General features: G+C 38.1%; 2 protein-coding genes across 7 annotated transcripts in view; both read right to left on the bottom strand.

Moving 5' to 3' along the window:
- The window catches only part of LOC122832645 (eukaryotic translation initiation factor 4 gamma 1-like), a 35,142-nt gene extending 29,871 nt beyond the window's left edge, over nucleotides 1-5,271 (bottom strand). For all 6 annotated transcript variants that reach the window (XM_044119600.1, XM_044119601.1, XM_044119602.1 and 3 more), the window contains exon 1: nucleotides 5,210-5,271. The gene's annotated coding sequence lies outside the window, so the exon portion shown is untranslated. The remainder of the gene's footprint in view (nucleotides 1-5,209) is intronic.
- A 1,512-nt stretch (nucleotides 5,272-6,783) lies between these two features.
- On the bottom strand, nucleotides 6,784-19,639 carry psmd2 (proteasome 26S subunit ubiquitin receptor, non-ATPase 2). Its single transcript, XM_044119599.1, has 21 exons — nucleotides 19,445-19,639; nucleotides 17,704-17,760; nucleotides 17,449-17,613; nucleotides 16,803-16,924; nucleotides 16,015-16,239; nucleotides 15,753-15,911; nucleotides 15,449-15,593; nucleotides 15,145-15,205; nucleotides 14,237-14,383; nucleotides 14,012-14,118; nucleotides 13,587-13,714; nucleotides 12,860-12,947; nucleotides 12,612-12,774; nucleotides 12,392-12,493; nucleotides 12,129-12,280; nucleotides 10,435-10,518; nucleotides 10,050-10,218; nucleotides 9,742-9,836; nucleotides 9,510-9,636; nucleotides 9,266-9,384; nucleotides 6,784-7,517 (listed from the first exon to the last, which is right to left on the bottom strand). The coding sequence occupies exons 1-21, from the start codon at nucleotides 19,565-19,567 to the stop codon at nucleotides 7,335-7,337; spliced, it is 2,721 nt and encodes a 906-aa protein (XP_043975534.1). The 5' UTR covers nucleotides 19,568-19,639; the 3' UTR covers nucleotides 6,784-7,334.
- Nucleotides 19,640-19,681: the final 42 nt, after the last annotated feature.

The raw sequence follows: 19,681 nt of genomic DNA, 5'->3' as shown, positions 1-19,681 counted from the left end.
TCATGTACATTTTCAACACTTAACAGCATTTAATTACTTGTTTCTCAGTTGATTAAAGAGCAAAAACACCACTGACCACAAACAAGTAGATAAAAAAATGCCCTATGTTACATGTTTGTGTTTCCAAACACAAAAACTCAAACCTCATGGCTGGAGTGACATGTATTTAACTTTTTAAAAACTGCCTCATTAATTGTGCCTATGAATACAACAAAAGAGCAACAATTACTTATTTGGATAAAATACAGATATTTCACAGCTTGTCTTTTTAAAAAAAAAACAAAGAACTGAGAAAACCATGTACAGCACCTGAAAAAAATTGTTGTTTTTTTTTTTACATGTTTCAGCCACAGACCTCAGAGTACATTTGAATTTGATGTGACAGACAAACACAAAGTTAGAAAACAATGCATGGCTTTCAAATATTTCTTACAAATCTGAAAATACAAATGCATTTGTATTTAAGTATCCCCAAAAACAAACTAAAGTTGACTGCTTAAAAATAAATTGAACTGATTTTTTTCTTGTTGTGAAAAAATGTGAAAAGGTTAAAAAATCTAAATATTTCCTCAATACTTCTTAAAAAAAGATGAACACAAGAGACACACAACTTTTCTTTTGCAGCAAAGCAGGTTAAGTCTGAGGCATTTTTTTAACATCCATTTGAAATACATAATGTGGATCACATTCAGCTATTACCAGTAAATTAAAGTTTCTACCGACAATAACCAACAACTTCCAGAAGCAAGCATCCAGTCTGTTCACCAAACATGGAATAAATAAATTCTAATTTTTATCATAAAAGAGCAACGTAATGTAAATGACTAAAAAGCATTTGCCATTTAAAAACTTTCCTACAGTTCTGACTCTTTCTTGTGGTGCCACATTTGTTATTTATAGCTAAAGTCTCTCTTATATATATGCCAATAGCACACTTCTACACCAATCTGCCCACCCTTCCCCCTTACTGACAAAAAAAAAAGCAACTATAAAAGCCATGAGTCATGGTGTTTCAAGGGTGTTTTTAAAGGAAATCTCACTGCAGAAAGGACTATAACCCCCGATCTTTTCATAACTATACCCACACAAACAAAAACAATGACATGACTACATTTGCTTTTAACTGAGTAATAGTTTCCATTCATTCAGCCAGATGGCATCACCGGCTTAGACAAAACGCTGGTGAAGACATTAACATTAAAAGTTCTGCAGTTTTTGATTCAAGCAAGATATGAGGACAGGATAAAACCACTGAAATGTTAGAAGTTGGGGAAAAGAACAAACAGCACCAGTCAAAGTCTAAATCACACTTCCCAGGCCATGTAGGGATTGGAAAGAAAACAAAATGTTAAATAAACTGAGGGCTGAATGGGATCAATAAAAGACAGAAACTGTCTCATGGCCTTTCCTCTGGTGAGCTGGACACCACACAAATAAAACCTATCGGATTTGGAGCACAACGCTAAGCAAATTTGTCTAACCAATTAAACATTTAACCATCAGACATTTATGTATGCAGAACTAAAAATAAAAAAAGGAAAAGTTTGAAGAGAAAGTGAAGCAAAGCTCCCACTGCACTCCACATCTCACTGTGCTGCTTTCACACGCCGTCCTGTCATCTGAGCCGCCTCAACATGCGAGCACCACAAGGGTCCAGACAGCCCCCATTTCAGAAACATGCTCCTCCAGCTATTGCATAAGCATAATGACCCAGTAATGGAGAGTGGCGGAGCACCTGTTTGCTGCAGACAAACTCAGATTAATGCCTCTTCAAATGCAAACGTAAATACTACACTGGCCTCGCTGCATTCAGCCACAGTAGAAAATCTTTGCATTAAACCAACTCTGACTGTCCACATTTGACTTTATTTAACTTCTCGAAAAACTTTTCATTTTCATCCCATTTTAAGCTTAACAATAAAGAGGTCAGTTTTGAACTCAAGATTTTAGTTTTCCTCGGGTCAGTCAGCACACCGTACCCCAATTGTGCTGCCACCCTTTTGCATAGCAGTAATATTTTTGAAACAACAGCGTTACGATGGACTAAAAATCATAAAATTAATCCTTCTGCAAAAACTGTCTAAAAGCTATCCAAACAGGAGCACAGAGGTGCTTTTATTGCACCTCAAAATTTCACAGTGGTACAACTGCTGTCACAGAAAAAGAGAAGAGAATGAGTGGAAGAAAGGAGAATGAAGAGAAGAAAAAAACAATAGAAAATCTGGCAATGACGATATCAGGTGCGATAAATCTTTATTTTCTTCTGCTGCCATGAGATTCCATCCAACTGGCTAATTTCATCAGCATGACAAATGCTAATTCAAAATACTTATTATGTTAGCAAACAATTATGTCACTCCTTTGTGATATGAACATCGCCTTCACTGATCCTGGAAAGAAAACACATTGAGCAGCCTTACATCTAACAACAAGCTAATGTAGCAGAGGTGGAGGGTTGCACAAGAAGAAAAATACAAGCAAAAGCAAAGCTTTATGATATTATGGCCAGCTTGTGACACATGGATATAAAACGTCTGTCATATTCACTCATTCACACAGGTCAGATTATGTTTTTAAAGTAAACAACCTGAAGATAATTCATCTTGATTCAGTAATCTTACTGCATTGACATCGGCCATTTGAAACCTCATCTGCAGCGAAGGCTGGACAATAAATAAATAATATATATTGCAATAGACATGTGATCAATATCAATAGATCATACTTCACATGAAATATTAAATAATTTCACAGAAGTGTGAGTAAGAGTAGATATGAAGCATTTATTAGGAGAATGAAACTGGGTGGTGACAATAATAAGCCGGTGTTCTTCAGCTAGACCTGACACTTAAAACTTGATGCATTCCAATCAGTACATACTACGCCTGAGCAATAACTATTTTATTTTATTTTTTTTCTGTATGGAAGTTATTACTGAGCAAAGATCCCAAATTTCTTATCAGAAGTTTTAGCTTCTGGTCTAGAACCCAAACAATGCAGATAACTTTGTCATTGAGTTTTCGTTTCGTCTCCCTGGCTTTAAAACAACCCCTTCTAGAACTGATGACACAATCGCCTCTTCAATAAGTGATCCAATAGAAATCTCAGCTTTGAAATCAGTTCACAGCTCCTGGCTCACCGAGCTACAAATACAAAAACAATACTATTATAGTGTTAACTTATCGCAACTACTCTGATGAATATAGCCAACAATCACCAGTGAATAATCTATTTAAGTGAATGACAAACTATTGACACAATCCGCAGTGAAAAGGATTTGCATGCAGTAAAGATTATGCCTCAGCAACTAGGCATCGCAACACCTGTCATTCTCCCTTGCCATCCTCCAAAGCATTTTGCCAGAGCCCACTCATGCATGAACTCAGAGCATGTGGCAACAAAACTGTGACAGCCTGGTTCTGACACACCATACATTTGCGCTGTGATTAAATCTCTGCTGTGAGATTCAGGTTGAAGCATGTCTGACATCCCTGCATCACAATGGCGGTTGTTTACCAACAAAGAAATAAATATTTGGGGTAAACATGTCTATATGTTATGCAGAGTAAACAACGTCCATTTTGGACTCACATCTCCTGCTAGTGTCACATGTCTGCAGTGTTGAACATCAGGATCATCACGTCTGCAGCAATAAATAGCTCAAAAATGAACATTTAAGCCGTCTGTTCTCACCAATCTCAGTACATCATGGTTCAAACAACCATCACCAACACGTATTTAATGTAAAGTGACGGCATAGCTGTGTTATGACACAGGGGCGTGTCTGTCTACGCGCAAGCAATGCGTTACAATGACATCTACTAATGTGCCTTTGCGTTAAATTCATTCATAAGAAGCACTTTTCCCAAACATAAGCGCCTGTAAACAAGGAGCAGGAATGCCGGGCTGTTCCGAGCTCTGCTCAGCGCCCGGTTAGCCATCATGCTAACTTTCCTAGGCCCAACCTGGATTCACCACGTGGTTCCTCTCGCTGTTGGCGCGATACACCGCCCAGCAGCCGGCTTCACGCCAACCACGCCTAGGCCCGTTTTTAGCCATGACAACCATGCGTGTCTCAAAACATGAATCCTTGTCAAGCCAAGAACTAGCCAGAGGTGATAATCAATAAAAGATACCACTGAGGGAAGTGAAAGCTCTTGATCGGTACTCAGTATCTTCTCACTGGCGAAATATTAACATGAGCGTTGGATCAGCGCTGCACATGATAGCACCAGAATCACAATAGAATAGTGATTGTTTTCTTATTTCGCACCCTAACACACACTTGCCAGCGCTGCCAGCCTTTGCGGCAGCGTCCACTGTTGCAATGCTGCAGATGCGGTATCCCAGATGATGCTAAAATGAAATCCAACATTTGCAGACTCCTTGTCGTGCTTTGCCCCCGCTCAGAGGGCATCGCAGTTAGCAAAACTTCAAGAATGGTACAAAAGACGACAAGTACCCTGATGCTTATTTAAAATACACGTAACATTACAATTTTTTTCGTGCTTTATCTTAAAATGAACGCACAGAACAGTTTGTCTCGTGGACAGATAACAGAGTCGGACTGTGATGTTTGGATTCCTCACCGTAGAAACCACACGTCTCAGATTGCTGGCACCAAAATTGCATCGTAATCAAATGGCTCCGGCTATCAAATCATCAGAAACATGTTCTGGTCTGAAACTCTTCCAGATTTTTGTTTTAAACACAAACTGTGAAACGTATGTCCCATCACTTTCTGCCACAGCTAAAACAAATACAGTACAATCAAAGTGGTTTAAGAGCTAGCGATGTAGTGTACGGCTGGATAGCTACAGTACAAATAACGCTAAGCACTGATGCTACTGTCAGTCTCTTTCTTCGTATATGTAGTGTATAGCACAGATTATCCATCAAGTCACATGAGTAAGGACTCGTACTGGTAGTACGCTGTAGTGCTAGCTTGCTAGTCAGCGTAGCCCCTACCGAAGAAAGAACACCCACGTCGTCTTAGCATAAAATGCTAACTAGCGCTAGCTAATCCCTGAAAACAGCAGGAGCAGCAGTCAGCACTCAACAAAGTCCCGCCACAGAGCAATGTGCCAGGAATAAAACTATGACACTGACATTTAACTTATCCCCAGATAGTCAAAGTCAATATCCTGTGGTAGATATAAGAAAAACTAGACATTTTAATGAAGTATTTGGCCGAGGACCGCGGTGTTACCTTTCTCTCCTTGAGTCCGCAGAGCCGGACGGACGGAAAGCTCCCCGGAAGCCGGTAGCTACTAATTCCGGCCAAAACTAGTCACGTGAAAATGTCCCAGGCAGTAATCATTCATTCGCACTATGGATACTTGCATATCAGCAATAATCTTTTTAACAACAGGTATTATTGTGCTTAAAACTGAGAAAGTGTCATCTTATGTTTACAGTTTAAACAGGTTCAAGCTCCAAAGTTTTCATGGAAATTTAAAAGTAAACAAAGGACTTCAGCAAAGTATTCAGAAATGATATTCCAAAGATTATTTTGGGATTCAGTCCTTACTTTGGTTAATTCAGTAACTCTGTGTGCCTGCCACCGTTTATTACAGTTTAATAATACAGTTTCACAAATTGTTTACACCAATCTGTGAAAATCCACGTTAGCTGGGATCTTCCTCTTGTCTTCTGGAAAAGTATGTTATACTAATAAAAGAAAGATTTCAAACATGTCTTGTGTATGAAAAGCTTAATTGTGAGTATCAGTGACAAAGTTGATACAATTTTGGTTCCTTCACTGGGATATTACAACTTTGTATTGTGCCAGCCTCTTTATAATCAAATCTATTTTGAATGGGATGGCTTTCTACTTTTCTTCAGCTAGTTTTTGAGATAGAAACTATGGTTCCCATATGGATTGGCAATTACTAATCCAATTACAAAAAGCTGCATCCCAAATAAGTAAGCAGGTCAGGGACATAAAAAATAATAATAATATTGAGATTGAAGACAGTATTCTGACTAAGAGATAAAGTAAAAATTCATAGAAAAACATTAGAAGTATGAAATTAAATTCAGATTTATTTTTCTTCAGTGGCCCCAATCTCTCTTTCGTATCCAATGCTTGTCAGGCTATCCAGGCAATGGAAACAAGCATAATTTAGAATTTGAGCTATGTGTTCCTTCACATTTTTCATTACAAAATTACATATTTTTGCAGTCAAATTTAAATATTTTTCTTTCAAATTTGATAGAAGCTGGACATTTAAGTTCAAAATACTAACTTTAAACCTGCTCGTGTCACATCTTATCTGAATGTTCCACTGGTTTTGGGGCATTTATAAACCAAGTTAAATTATTTTGACAAAAAACTCTGCAACCTTTCTTTTAAAAAAAAACTTCCCAAACTGAATTCAACTAAATTCAGATGTAGTTTATCCTAAAAGAAAACAAAATGCCTTAACTCATATAATCAAAGTACCTTTAAAGACTCGTTGTGGATGGTGATGCCGTCTGTGGGCAGGAAGGATCACCAGAAGCAGCCAGTCTTGCAATCAATCTGAAAAGGCCCCTGACTAAAAACTGTTGCTCTGTAAGTTTCAAAATGAAAACAACTCCATATCCAGAAAGCAGAGATTATATTTAACATGTCCTGGACAAGCATGTCTAATCCACCTCATTTGGATTTTCTGCTCCTCTTTAAATCTTTCTGGTCTTATGGTTAGAAAGATGTTCAAGTTGTGGATATAATCCTGGACAATTATGATTGACAAATGGTTTAAAAAAGCTTATATAACAAACTACAAATTCACACAGTCATTACATTTACATTGAGCTGAGCTGTTTTTATTGTTGATTTAACCTTTTACAGCACTGTAACAAAAGAAAAAAAAAACAAACAAAAAAGAAAACAAAAGAGATGTAGAATACATAACTTTAAATGCTCTAGTTACAAAAGTTGGCCAAGAATGTCTGTTAACGAAGATACTTGATGTTCAATCAGGATCGGTTATTCATTACTGAAAATTTTACAGGAGAGTGACAAACAGGTTCCATCTCAATAAACTTGCCCCAGGTCAGTCAAATAACTGGGTCAGCATGTGAGGAGGTGGATCAAAATTAGAGCAATGTGAAAACCACTTGGGTTGAAAAGGATGAGGTTCCAATTTATCCTCCTTTTATAGCGCTCCAACCAAACACACCCCATTATTCCATGTTAAAGAGTGCTGGAGCTGGGCAACAGACAACAAATGATGATAGGTTTGTTTTGAGTCCTTTCAGCAATGCAATTAACAACCAAACAACAACTGCCAATAGCCTTGAAGGACAACCCTCAGACATAAGGAAAAGCCCTAGAAAACAGGTGCAGTCTAGGTCTCATAGTTGGGGTTCTTGCGGAGGATAACAAATCCCTCCAGGATCGGCGTGACGGGGAGGTATTCCTCTGTGGCCAGCTCCGCCCTCTCTCCGTGAGCCAGCAGCACCGGTGTGGTGTGAGTCTGGAAACCTGTGATGGCCTTGGGTTTGCCTGCCTGACCTACAACATCTACAGCCTGTGGGGGAAAAAAACCCAACAAACATGCGATTAATTTTCATTTTCTTCCAATCTCACTGTCCAAAGGTTAGAGTATATCAAGTTTAGAAGCTGGTAAAGGCTTTTGAATGTGAAGTCATAAGATTTTGGTACCAAAAAGTATCTTGTTTTATTTAAATCACCAGGAGAACAAATCTGTCCATAGGAAGGATTTGTTTAGAGTTTCAGATGAAAATAGAAAATACTATAAAAGAGAAAGTGATATCTAGAAGCTCACTGAAAAAAAAAGTAGAACAATCAGAGATTTACTCTTTTTTTCCCCCCTCAACAAGCACACATTATTCTCAAGCACAAACAACAGCACTCTTTAATTGGATGCTATTAGTGATTTAAGAAGTTAGCTATTGTTGAAATCTGAAACAATACAGCTAAAAGAAAAAAAATTACAACTATATGAAAAGAAAAGTTTTCTTTCTTTGAAATGCTATTCAGGAAAGATCAATACTGTTCAACAGATAACAGCAAAGCTGAAAACTCTGGGGCTTTCGACTTGTGTTGTGAAACATTCTCTAAGCCTTTTGGAAATAAGGATTCTCCAAAGGTAACAAACCAAACGCCTGCTGTACAATACATAACCACACCAACAGCTAATATAAAAGGACAAAGACATTTTGAATTGCCAACTCAAAAATCCTTTACCCTGTTAATAAAAAACAAGTATTATGTCAACTGCTTTCTAACGCATCCAGTATGATCTAAATCACGTTTCTAATACAAATAATTATTTAATGAATAATCATTCATTATTTATAAGTGATTATGAATAATGAATAATAAAAAAGGTCTGTGAATTTTAATGGGAAATTGGAATTGGCTAAAAGTGGTTGTAAGCATGTCAGAAGACAGCTTCAGTCCGATTGGTCCATCATTTTACAAATTCACAATTACATCATACTCCCACATTGATTAAATCTTAACATTTTACATAATAATCATAGTCTCACCTAACAATCAATTTAAGCAAATTTAAATCACTACTTATGATTAACAGAAAAAAGTAAAAATAAATATCTAAGGATATTTATTTTGACTGCAGAGGAGACCTGCAGCTGTCTTTTGACAAAATCGTGTTGCAAAGAAGTCTGCTTTACATTACCGATACTGGATCAATAACACTGAGCATTTTTTTGCCATTGCTTGCAAACATTCACATCTGAGCTAACTGCAGATCTCCAGAAGGTTTTCTGTTATAATTTTATGAGGTTTCTTCAAAACCCATACAAAAGGGTCAATAATCTGGGATCAATAATTTCAAAGGCTAATAATTTTGTTCCCTACATTTCTGCTACTGTGCCAAACTAATACTCCACATGTCTACATTTCATAACATACTGTGGCTGACTTGCATTCATATATGCAGGTCTTTTCCTAATTTAGTGACACTGTAAACGTTACAACTCTGATGGATTTTATTTGACTGGGAAAACAAAGTTGTGGATAATTGTCTAGTGGAGAGAAAGCAATATTTTGGTTTAAAAGGTAACAAACTGCCTTCAGAATTAACTACACTGCTTTGCAAGATTAAATGTCAGTGAAACTGATTTATGCTGCCTGAAATTAAAGAACGGCTTAATAAAAAACTGTTTGATCTCCTCTGAACTTGAACTTGCATCCTCCCTAAAATAGATTACATCCCTGTCAAAATTTTTACAATTTGAAAAGAAAATTTTAGTGTGTTTACGAGAGGCTAATTGTTCTTGTCTTTACCTGTCCAACTCTAACAGACACAGGCAGCGGTCGCAGCTCCTCATCGAAGGTAACCAGCATACGGGGCTGCATGGCAGCAACCAGGCCATAGAGGATGTAGTGAGACTTGCCCAGGATTACTGAAATGCACACAATGAACAACATGGCTTCATTAACACAGACGACTGACAAAAATATTAAATTTTCCACTGCCAACACAGTAACAAATGTGTGTGGAGAACCAAGAGAAAAAAAAACAACTCACTGTTCTTGACGTCAAGGAAGGAAACGAGCACGGTGAGTAGTCCGGCCACGGCAACCTGACTCATCAGCTGCCTGTCACTATGGTAGGGACAGAGTGTGAGTGTGCCTTTCCCCAGGTGAGTCAGACCCTGCAGACGCATTAACAACAACGGCTCAATAGATATTCACACATACACAGTTTCCTAGAAGTCCACTAACGTCTGATGAAGGCTTCACATTGTTGTGCCACACACCTGTGCCAGTCGGACCATGAAGAGATTGTTGGGATCTTTAGCATGATACTGAGCCAGCTGTCGCAACATGGCTGCCAAGCGGGCATTGTTTGTGCCTAAAGACAGGAATTAAATTCAGACTATACTACATTTTGAAGGGACTTTATGTAAGAAATGAAAAAGAACCAACTTGTAGCTGTATTAAGAGGTATTTCTGTAAGAAATGTCAAGGATTAAAAGAAAGCCTAAGAAATTATTTCACAGATAATATTCCAAGCTAAAAGCAGATTCTAATATTTTTTTAAACACTAAATCATGTTGACACATACCACTGCCCACCATGCCCATGGCAAAGATGGAGTTGTGGGAAACCTCTGGGTCAGCATCGTGAGAGAACTTGCTGAGGGTGTCCAGGATGTTCAGACGAGGATTGGACACGGAGATGAGAGCGAGGGCCAGGGGTACCGCTCGCCTCAGGGTGGGCTCTCCATAGCGCAGCTGCAGCAGTGAAACATAAAAACATAAGTATCAATAAGAACAAAAAGTCACAATATTACTTGTCTGGTTTAAACTGATAAAAACAGCAACTCTTAGACTTATCCCAAAAAGTGAAGTTTTGACCTAAAGATTAACAGATGTTAGCAGAAATGAGAGATTCATAATAGAACAGACAATAACATAAAAAGAAGTTATGAAAAAATAAATAAAACTGACCAGGTGTCCAAATGTTCGCAGAGCCATTTCCGAACCAATTTCCTCTCCCATCGCAATCAGGGCGATGCCGAGAACAGCAACCCCCTGAAAGGAGAGAAACACGTCAACATAAACTTTCTTATTGAAACTCCTGACTTACAGTTCCAACAACCAAAGATGGTGTCCAAAGAATATAAAGTAGCATCTTGACATTTTTCATTTGATTGTTTGTATGACCAAAGTGTGACTCATTCATGCAGCCATGAGCATTTCTGCAGCTTTTTCTCCTTCTCCTCTGTCTTTTTCCCATCCAACCCCAGTAATAATCACACTAATATCTACAATTTGCTGTGAATTAATCAATGTCAGTTGGCTCTTTCTAATTTGATTGTGACGCAGTAACCAGTCATGTGAATTTTTTAAGTCTTAATGTTTACCAGACTTTAAAGCTCTATGTATAGAATAAGTAAATCTAAATGTAAATTATAGATTTACAGTAGGTGGTATAATACTTGTGGCTGGGTGTGTGTATTTTTTAGAGGCCAAAGCAGCAGCCAGAGGCTTTATGTGAGACTGTACTTCAAAGCAGACTGATAGGAGAAGGTGCTCGTTTCAACAGTCCCTCTCAAGGCTGCTGGAGGCTGTGAAAAGCACCAACAATCGGGTTGATAACACACACACACACACACACACACACACACACACACACAATGGGGAATCTTGTTCTATGCTTTGAATCATACTATAAGTGGGGATGATTCAAGAACCCAAGCCTGTCACTTTCTTATGTGGTCGCTCAAGTGTGAAAATGTCTGATAAAAAGCTGCTTAGATTTGTTGCCTGAAGTCAATCATTCTTTCTGAGATCTCTATCACTTCTTATCATGGTGGATTTGTGTACCTATAAAGTGGAAAGTAACTTTTGCATTTGTTAATATTTTATTCTATCAGCAGGAAATAACACAATTTGGAAGATAAAAATGTTTCATGAGTTCCTAATGAGGAACTCTTGACAATACTCTTTGATGTTTCTTTATCAAAGGAAGAATGGAGCAATAATACACAAATCGGAGGGAAATGTGAATGGAACATTACAGACACAACATACATCAAGGAACTTTTAGAGATGTGTGGAAGTAACTTTTGAAATCGAGCAGCAGTGATGCCAACCATCTATTGAGACGTTCTGCGATGACTGGAATCATCAGAGCGTTGATAGATCAACAAGTTAGACAGACTGCTGTCATCAAAAAATCTTCATATTTGTAGGATTCAATGCTATATTTCAGAGGACTTCTTAAGAAAAGATTCCCTTTTGGCAAGTTTCTGTACTTCTATTTATGCCTATAACTGTTTGTATAACAGTCCTAACACTAGGTCAAAAAACAGCCATCTGTTTCCTGCTAATACGTTAATGTTTCTTGGTGTAGGGAAAATGAGTCATTTCAGCACTTCCCCGTTACCTAATAACCATGCCAAAAAAAAGATGCCTTTCCTGCAGTCATCCAATAAGTGGAGACAAAAACTCCTGACTTAGTTAAACAAATGCAGACTGCAGCCAGCAGCAAGGGAGCACAAAGTATACACAACAATTCAGAAGAAAATTATCAGAACCTTTCTTCCAAAAAAAAAAAATTACCGAATTGTAAAACGATGCTGATTGAAACCACTGAGCTTTGGTGTTCAACATCACAGATGACGTTGATAAATACTCACCTGGTGAGAGCCCATATCAGCAGCTGTATCCTTCTTGTCTTTGTCTTTTTTATCTTTCTTGTCTTTGTCCTCATCCTTGTCTTTGTCCTTGGCTTCATAGTGCTCACTGCAGATATGGAGAAGCTGCTGCACTTTCAGCACATTCCCAGACCCTGGAGGGACAGAAGCAGAATTTTTTTTTTCGGTTAGTCAGTTGCTATATAGTATATGTAACCACATATCAACACCCAGTAAAAAAATAAAAAAGAATAAAGAAAGCTTACCTGCATACGCACAGATGTCCACTAATGTGTTAGCAAAGCTACGGAACGGTTCGGGAACAACCTGCAGAGCTGCCAGGGTCGTCTCTATTGCTTCCCCTTTACCTGAGGATTAAAAAAATGACCCCCTTTAGTCAGAAACGTACTTTAAAAAAGTGATTCAGTCGATAAATCTTCACGGTTTGCATTCAATTATTTTATTCTCCTCACACTGTGAGCATACCCAGGTGGTTGAGTCCCAAACCCAGAGGCAGCCAACGAGCGTAAGAGTCCTTCAGCTCCTGTTCATTCTTCTCCATGATGGTCTGGACGATGGTGGAGGTCACGTCACCGTTACACGACCCCACCGCTATGATGCCGCACGCCAGTGCTGTCACACCAACCACCTTCACATTTTACACAAGTACTTCAATGGTACTGAACTGATACCCAATAAAATAAACAGAGGTTTAAATTGACTTTTAGTTGTACCTCCATGCTTGATTTGGAGTCTCCCATGACAGGAAGAAGCAGAGAGAGGACATCTTCTCTGTTGGAGCCTGCATAAGCAAGACCCAGTCTGCAAGTAAAAAAGAAATTTTAATCTGTACATACATGTTATGCTAGGGCTGGGGGATAAATCGATATTATCAGTTAATTAAATTTTTGTTTTTAAAAATTTTGTTTTTGGAAAATCTGGATTTTTTTTTCCACCAATGCACTCTTGGAGTTTCCATAGTTTAGAGTGATGTCAGCACACCAAAGGCCTACCATCTTGTTAGCTTTGCAGCTTTTATTTATTTGAACTTTGAATTCATGTCAACTCTATGATGGAAGATTAGGGCCAGGCTAAGATTTACATTTAAGGAAAGCCACAATATTACCAGAATAAAATTGTAATATTAGGAGAATAAAGTAGCAGTTTTATGAGAATTCATTTGAGATAAAAAAAATTAAAATGAAGAATGTTGAACATCAAGTCAAGTTAGACTATCGTGCTAGATCTTTCTGCTAGTATTATGATTTTATTCGCGCAATTAAATAAAAATTCCTATAACCCGCCCCTAATAAGGGATGATTAAAATATTAGCCATTTTTGAAAATTATTTTCTGTCATCTGTAAATTATTTTTTTTTTAGAAAAGAAAGCAAGTAAGAAAAAAAAATTGATCTGGTATGAATAAAAAAAATTTAATTTCTCCACAGACAGACAGCCTTACCCAAAGATGGCGCCTATCCTCATGATGTTGCTGTTGTGGAGAACGTAGTCTGAAAGCAGGGCCAGGGCTGGGTCACACTCGTTCCTCACACCAGAGTTCACAATGCCACAGGCCAGGAGTGCACCAGACTGCAGAGCACAAAGACAGAGATGACAGTTAATCCATGACGCAGTTTCACTGCTGGTGCCAACATAAAGCCCGGCTGAGCAGGCAGTGCCAAAAACAAATGTGAGGATAATCTGACTGTTTAAGCCACATTCAGACATGCTGTTTGAAGTTGATTCTGATGCCATTTGTAGGTTAAAAGGTTCTAATTTTATGGACTAAATTTGTCAAAATCCTCAATCCCTTTTCAGGTCAATTTCAAATATATAAATTCAAAACTAAGCCTGTCGCAATAAGCAATTGCATGTGCCCCATTATACCTTAATGTAGTCCTCAGAGGAGTAGAGGTATTTGTCAATCTGAGTCAGACCACCGTCCACGTCCCAAAGCAAGATCATACCCAGAGAAGCAGCAGCACTCAGCATGCCTGAGGATATTCAGTTTTTAAAAATTAACAAGCAGCAGCTCAACAAATCTACTAAAGACAATCAAGATTACAACAAAAATTTGAAAAATGTATGTATTCTTGGTGTGTGTTCCTCTACCATGATCTTTGTTTTTGTACAGCCACTTGTTGCCATCATCTGTGAGCAGCTTGTCCTGTCCGAAGGCTGCGTTGACGAAGCCGTTCACAAAGGAAGAGGCCAGGTTCATACGAGCTGAGTCCACCTGGGAGCCGCTGCCGCCAAACCCTGTCACATGTCGCACAGAGGTGAGCAAACACAGAGCGGGTTCAACTGAAAGATAATTCTGTTCACATGAAAGAAATGCAGCTTGTTAAATCTCAGCACCAGTTGTTTTCATGCTTGATAATTCAAATTTCTGGAGTTCTCAGGGCTTTTCAAGCTAAGGTTCAGAATAGTGTTGGATGGAAAATATTTCTATTTTGTGCTGATTTTCAAATTGGAAAAATAAGCAAGGAAGAGCAGAAAATGGAGGGAGTAATGAGTGGATTATTTTCCACACTTACCTAAACTGCATAGGAGCCCTGTCATTTTCTTTTTTTAAATGTCAAACAAGCTTCAGGGCCATTTATACTTAATTTCTTTCATGAAATTTACACACAGCCTAAACCAAAAGGCAAAAACAAACATAAAAAAAATATTAGCTCTTGTGATTGTTTTATATGATATTTTGATGGAATGCCCATAAGAGAGTAATAATAATGGTACAAGACATTTTTCAAATTTTTTCATTATTGGGTCACAAACATTTCCTTTTTTGTCTTCATTTTCCAGAAATATGGACATTTGGAAAATGCATTTCATCCCTTTGCAAGAAACTGTGGTTCTTTAATTTTTCTACAAAAAAAAAACACATTTTGTAGTGCTAGCTGATGAGTCAGTTTTCAGAAAGTTGTGTAATGTTTGCAGTTCTTGGCAAATTTTAAGCTGGACAAGCAGTAAACATGGCTGTCTGTTATAGTTGATCAAATACTGGGAGTTAGACTCACTGTTGTTTTCCAGGTGGGTTTTATAGATGTCATCTGGGACTTTGGGTTCCATGATATCCAGCTGGAATAAACAAAACACTTTGTAGTAAATAAAAGTCAAACGTAAATAGACAAGGTGATTAGCACAGAATCTGATCTCTAACACTAGTCTTCAAATTCTTAGTATCAAGCTGCATGTGATTTAAAATCTGCATCTTAAGGTGTATATCTCTTGGAAGTAATGATAAACCACTTCCCAATAAAGTACAAAGAAAAGATGTCAGTAACTTTCTATATAAAACATGTTGTGGCCACCATCTCATACCTCTCTGGCTAAGGCCAAGAAGTTGCTGTTGAGCTGAACATTGGACATGATCTCTGTCAAGTCTTCATAGTCTTCTACGTCTTCATTGAGCTCCAAGAAGACGCCGTGACGGCCCAACATGAAAGCCATCTGCTTCTGGATGACTCTGCATGAAAAGGACACAAAAACTATGCACTTAGTACAAATCCACAAAGGCGGGGAGGTTTCATAACAACAAGCTAATATAACAACTGTTCGTTTGATTATTAGTTTTCATAGCAGTTATATTTTAGTTGGTCAACAACAAAAGGTTCAGGGTCCTTACATGTCTTTGCAGGATGTGAAGATGTTTTCAACCAGCTCCATGTCGTTGAGCATCAGGGCAAGCCGCAGGGCCTCTGGGTAACGGTTAAACTTTCTGAAAATGTTCAAAGCGCACCTCAGCAGGGCGGAGTTTTCTGGCTCGGGAACATAACTCACACAGCTAAAAGGAAGAAAAACAAAAAAGACATGAATCCAAAAGTGAAGACATATATTTCTGAACATTAACTCTGCTTTCTGAGCAAAAGGTGAAAACCTCCGCTAACCTGGTGAGGTACAGGCAGACTTTTCCGTAGGCGTTTTCATCGATGTAGTCCCCCAGCATGTCCAGCCTCTCGATCTCCATCAGTAGGTCACATGCCTCATGCTCTGCGTTGTGGGCCATATTGTAGGGCACAATCTCCTTCACCAGTTTGAGCAGAGTGTCCTGCTGGGCTTTGTCATTTTCCTCCACTTCCTGCCATTCTTTTGCCACCTCACCAGAGAGGTGCCTAACAGAAACAGGAGAGAATTTGAGAATAAGCAACTGTGTCATGACTTGACAAGCCATAACACAATTTTACATAACTTTTAAAATGTTCCTTGTCTTGTACTCTATACTGCATAGGGAAGACCAGAGAAGTGCAAATAATCCAAGTTTTTAAATCTTGTTTCTCGGTGTTTAACTGAAGACATTCTTCCTATATGTGCAGTGTCAAATATCTGATTAAAAATACATAAATATGTTGATATTAATATATGCAAGTAGAAACAACACCTAATTTACTAAGAACAAAATGTTTTGAAAAACTGCATATAGAAAAAGATAAAATAGATTTCTTCTAATTTTTATTTCCTTCTTCAAAACAAACTCCTCACAGCTTTATAATTGACCCAAACGAATGCAATTGTGATTTCCAACATAATCAAGCATTCTAATGATGACCTGGTCATCCACAGATGAATAAAACAAAAGGAAAAGCAAAAAGAAACATTACAAAATCTCTGCATTTCTTTTATCTGAAGGTTTTTACATATGGAGTGATTCATATCTGAGAGAACAATATTTATTTACCTGACATATTCATGACCCCAGGAGGCCAGCTCCTCCTGGGAGCCCACCAGACGGTACTTCAGACATTCCCGCTCCCCACTCATGGTCATGGCCAATACAGACACCACATCTGCACAGAATCGCTGCCACAAAAACAGAAATAAATAATTTACTGAGATCTCTTCACGTATGAAGATATCAATATCTGCAACATCATGATGAAGATTTCAGAGCTGATATCAATGCCCTGTTTTTTTTTGTTTTACACACACAAATACTACTATTTATTTACATGCATAAGAGTTTAAATCAACTATATGCTGGAATTGTTGTCACTAGTACTCTCCATCTCCTCTCACTGGTGTCAGCTTATTAGATGTTCAGCTTTACATGCAAAGTTTAATAGCAATAACAACCCTGTTAAACAATCAGCTTCTGTCCTGCACATATTATCTGTCAGAAATAAGATCAGATTCCTGTGAAGATGCAAAGGAATCAATAAGACTCATGTTTTACATGCAGCTGTTATCTCAAACCAAGACTGAACACAACTGTGCTCAACGTCCTTGGTAGTGAAAAAAAAAGTTAATTACAAAACAACAATGATTGGCATCATTTTGATGTTAGAATGAAATATAACCTTACAGAAAGTAAAAACAAGGCTCACCTTATTCTCTCCGGGGATCATGCCCTCGTAGATTTCCTTTAGTTTGCCATAGTGTGGGCGCAGAAATTTCAAGGGCTTTGGTACGGAGGTCATGGAGGTGGTTGAGGAGCGGATTTGTCGCCTCAGCTCTTCTAGCGCTTGACGATACAATGAGGGGTTCTTCTCCTGTTGAGAAGAACAAGGAAAAAAATATTCTCAGCTGAAGATCAGACATCCTAACACACCAGCAGAAGAAAAGAAGTTTGGGATACTCACACTCAGCCTCTCCACCATCATCTCCAGATCTTCTTGTAACTGCTTGTCTTCCTCTGACTGAGAAATTGTGACAAAATTAAAAATGTTATCATAAAGCATTAAAGAAGATCATTTTACAAAAGAGGTTATGAAAGAAAAAAGCGTCATATTGGTGCATCCATTGTGATTAATGCAAGAGTGATACAGTTTAGGAAAAAGAAAATACAACCACCCAGTTACAGTTTTACTTAATGATAAGGTAAAATGATTGAGTCTTCATAATCTTCTTAAGTTATCAGTCTAAAAGCACAAAAAGACATAACAGATTCCATCAATAACCAAAGCTGTGTTTTTACTCTTTATGGCCCTGAGAAGAAGCCACAAAAGAAGCTAGTACTACTTTTTAAGTTTTTACTTTTCTTTAAATAGAAAGTACTCCTGAATTAATGCTTTTGTTTCTATTTTTGTGTATATGGTTTGTATCTCAAACTCGCATTTTTCTGTGAAAGAGTTTTCCTCTCCACTGTTGCTACATGCATGCTCAGTATGACGGACTGCTACAAACTCAATGACACTATGCAAGCAACTGGAATTAAAATTGAATGTATGTATATGTATGTATGTATATAGCGCCAATAAGTAAACTGACTGGCGCTATATAAGTAAACTGAATTTGACTGAATTAAGTTAACTCAAATAATTGCTCATTAGTCGCTGTAAACCACTTCTACAAAAACAAGTTTTTGGAGTTTGCTATCTGTACCATACAGGTGTGTGTCAATGCCATGTCTAGGAGGTTGAGCTTTGCGATGCATGTTAATATTGTAAAAAACGTAGGAGCTACATCGCAAACTCTGTGTACCAAAGCTAACAAAGTCAATAAAAAGTAAAGGTTTAAGAAAGTGAACCAACAACAAAGTCTCTTCTCTGTACAACACAAAAAGGCAGGATGACTCAGGTTTGCAAAGCTGCATTTGAATCTGCCTATTTGAACAAATGAGACAAAATCAGAGATGTTTGATCATCATGCTCTGGAATGTTAATAAAAAATACTCTAAAGTGTTAGAATTGCACGCTTGCTAGATTAGTCCAGTTAATAAAATAATTACGTAAAAGTTTCTGATGAACATATCCGAGTTGACAGTAAGTGTACGTGGTCCGTAAACAGAAGACCACCCAATGGACAGAATATTTGTGGGTGACTTGTCCAATTTTACCCACTTTACTCCGACTTTCATACGCCGTGGAGTTACAAGTCACACGTATAGAAACATATAAACAAAGCAGTATCTAAGGTTAACAAATCAATAAATAAGTCAATAAATTTAAAATAATTTGACACATAGTTCATTTAATTTAACTTAAGATAAGCTTCATAACAGATGCCGTTCTATCAATACGAAGCACATTTTGCTGTGGGGTTATTGTTTAGATCCAAGCTGCTGTGTCATAAAGGAAAGTTTAGCTAGTAGCACAGCTAACACACTAGGGGGGATAATGCTAGGCTAACAGTAGCTAAAGGGCTTGAACTTCAGTCATTTGTCCTGTTACGGCTGTAAGTACATATTAGTGTTAACATTTTAAGGGGTATGTTTACAATTCAGAAAACCAAGGGGTTTTACATGGTATAATTAAATACCAGTGACTATGGCCCGCTATGTCGGTGTTGTCAAAGCGACGGTGACTAAGGCAAATATCTGCTCCAGCCCCTGCTCTTCTGGTTAGCACATTTTCAATGAATCACAGCGCTCCCCAAACTTACCAGTTCTTGTTCTTCCTTCTTTTCTTTTTCTTTACCAGGGGACTGCTGTCCCTTTTCCTTATCCTTGTCCTTCTCTCCCCCCTTTTCTGTAGGCTTATTATCTTTCTTTTTTGCTTCTTCCATGGTGGTAGCTATCGGTTAGCTAGGAAACTGAGCCGACTGGTAATTGACTTCTTCTGATAAGACAGTACAGCGTGTTTACCCTTGAGCGCCCCTGGTGTGCAGTGGAAAGCTGGC

The sequence above is a fragment of the Gambusia affinis genome, linkage group LG06 (assembly GCF_019740435.1).
Source record: "Gambusia affinis linkage group LG06, SWU_Gaff_1.0, whole genome shotgun sequence".
NCBI classification, from domain to species: Eukaryota; Metazoa; Chordata; class Actinopteri; order Cyprinodontiformes; family Poeciliidae; genus Gambusia; species Gambusia affinis.
The sequence above is the reverse complement of the archived record's forward strand: the minus strand, read 5'-3'. Positions and strand labels throughout refer to the sequence as shown.

Excerpts from the sequence above, each read along its gene's own strand:
- psmd2 (XM_044119599.1), bottom strand. The coding sequence starts at position 19,567 with ATGGAAGAAGCAAAAAAGAAAGATAATAAGCCTACAGAAAAGGGGGGA. Across the intron at positions 14,119-14,236 it reads GTACAAAAACAAAGATCATG|GCATGCTGAGTGCTGCTGCT; the intron begins GTAGAGGAACAC and ends GAATATCCTCAG. Across the intron at positions 12,775-12,859 it reads ACTCCAAATCAAGCATGGAG|GTGGTTGGTGTGACAGCACT; the intron begins GTACAACTAAAA and ends TAAAATGTGAAG.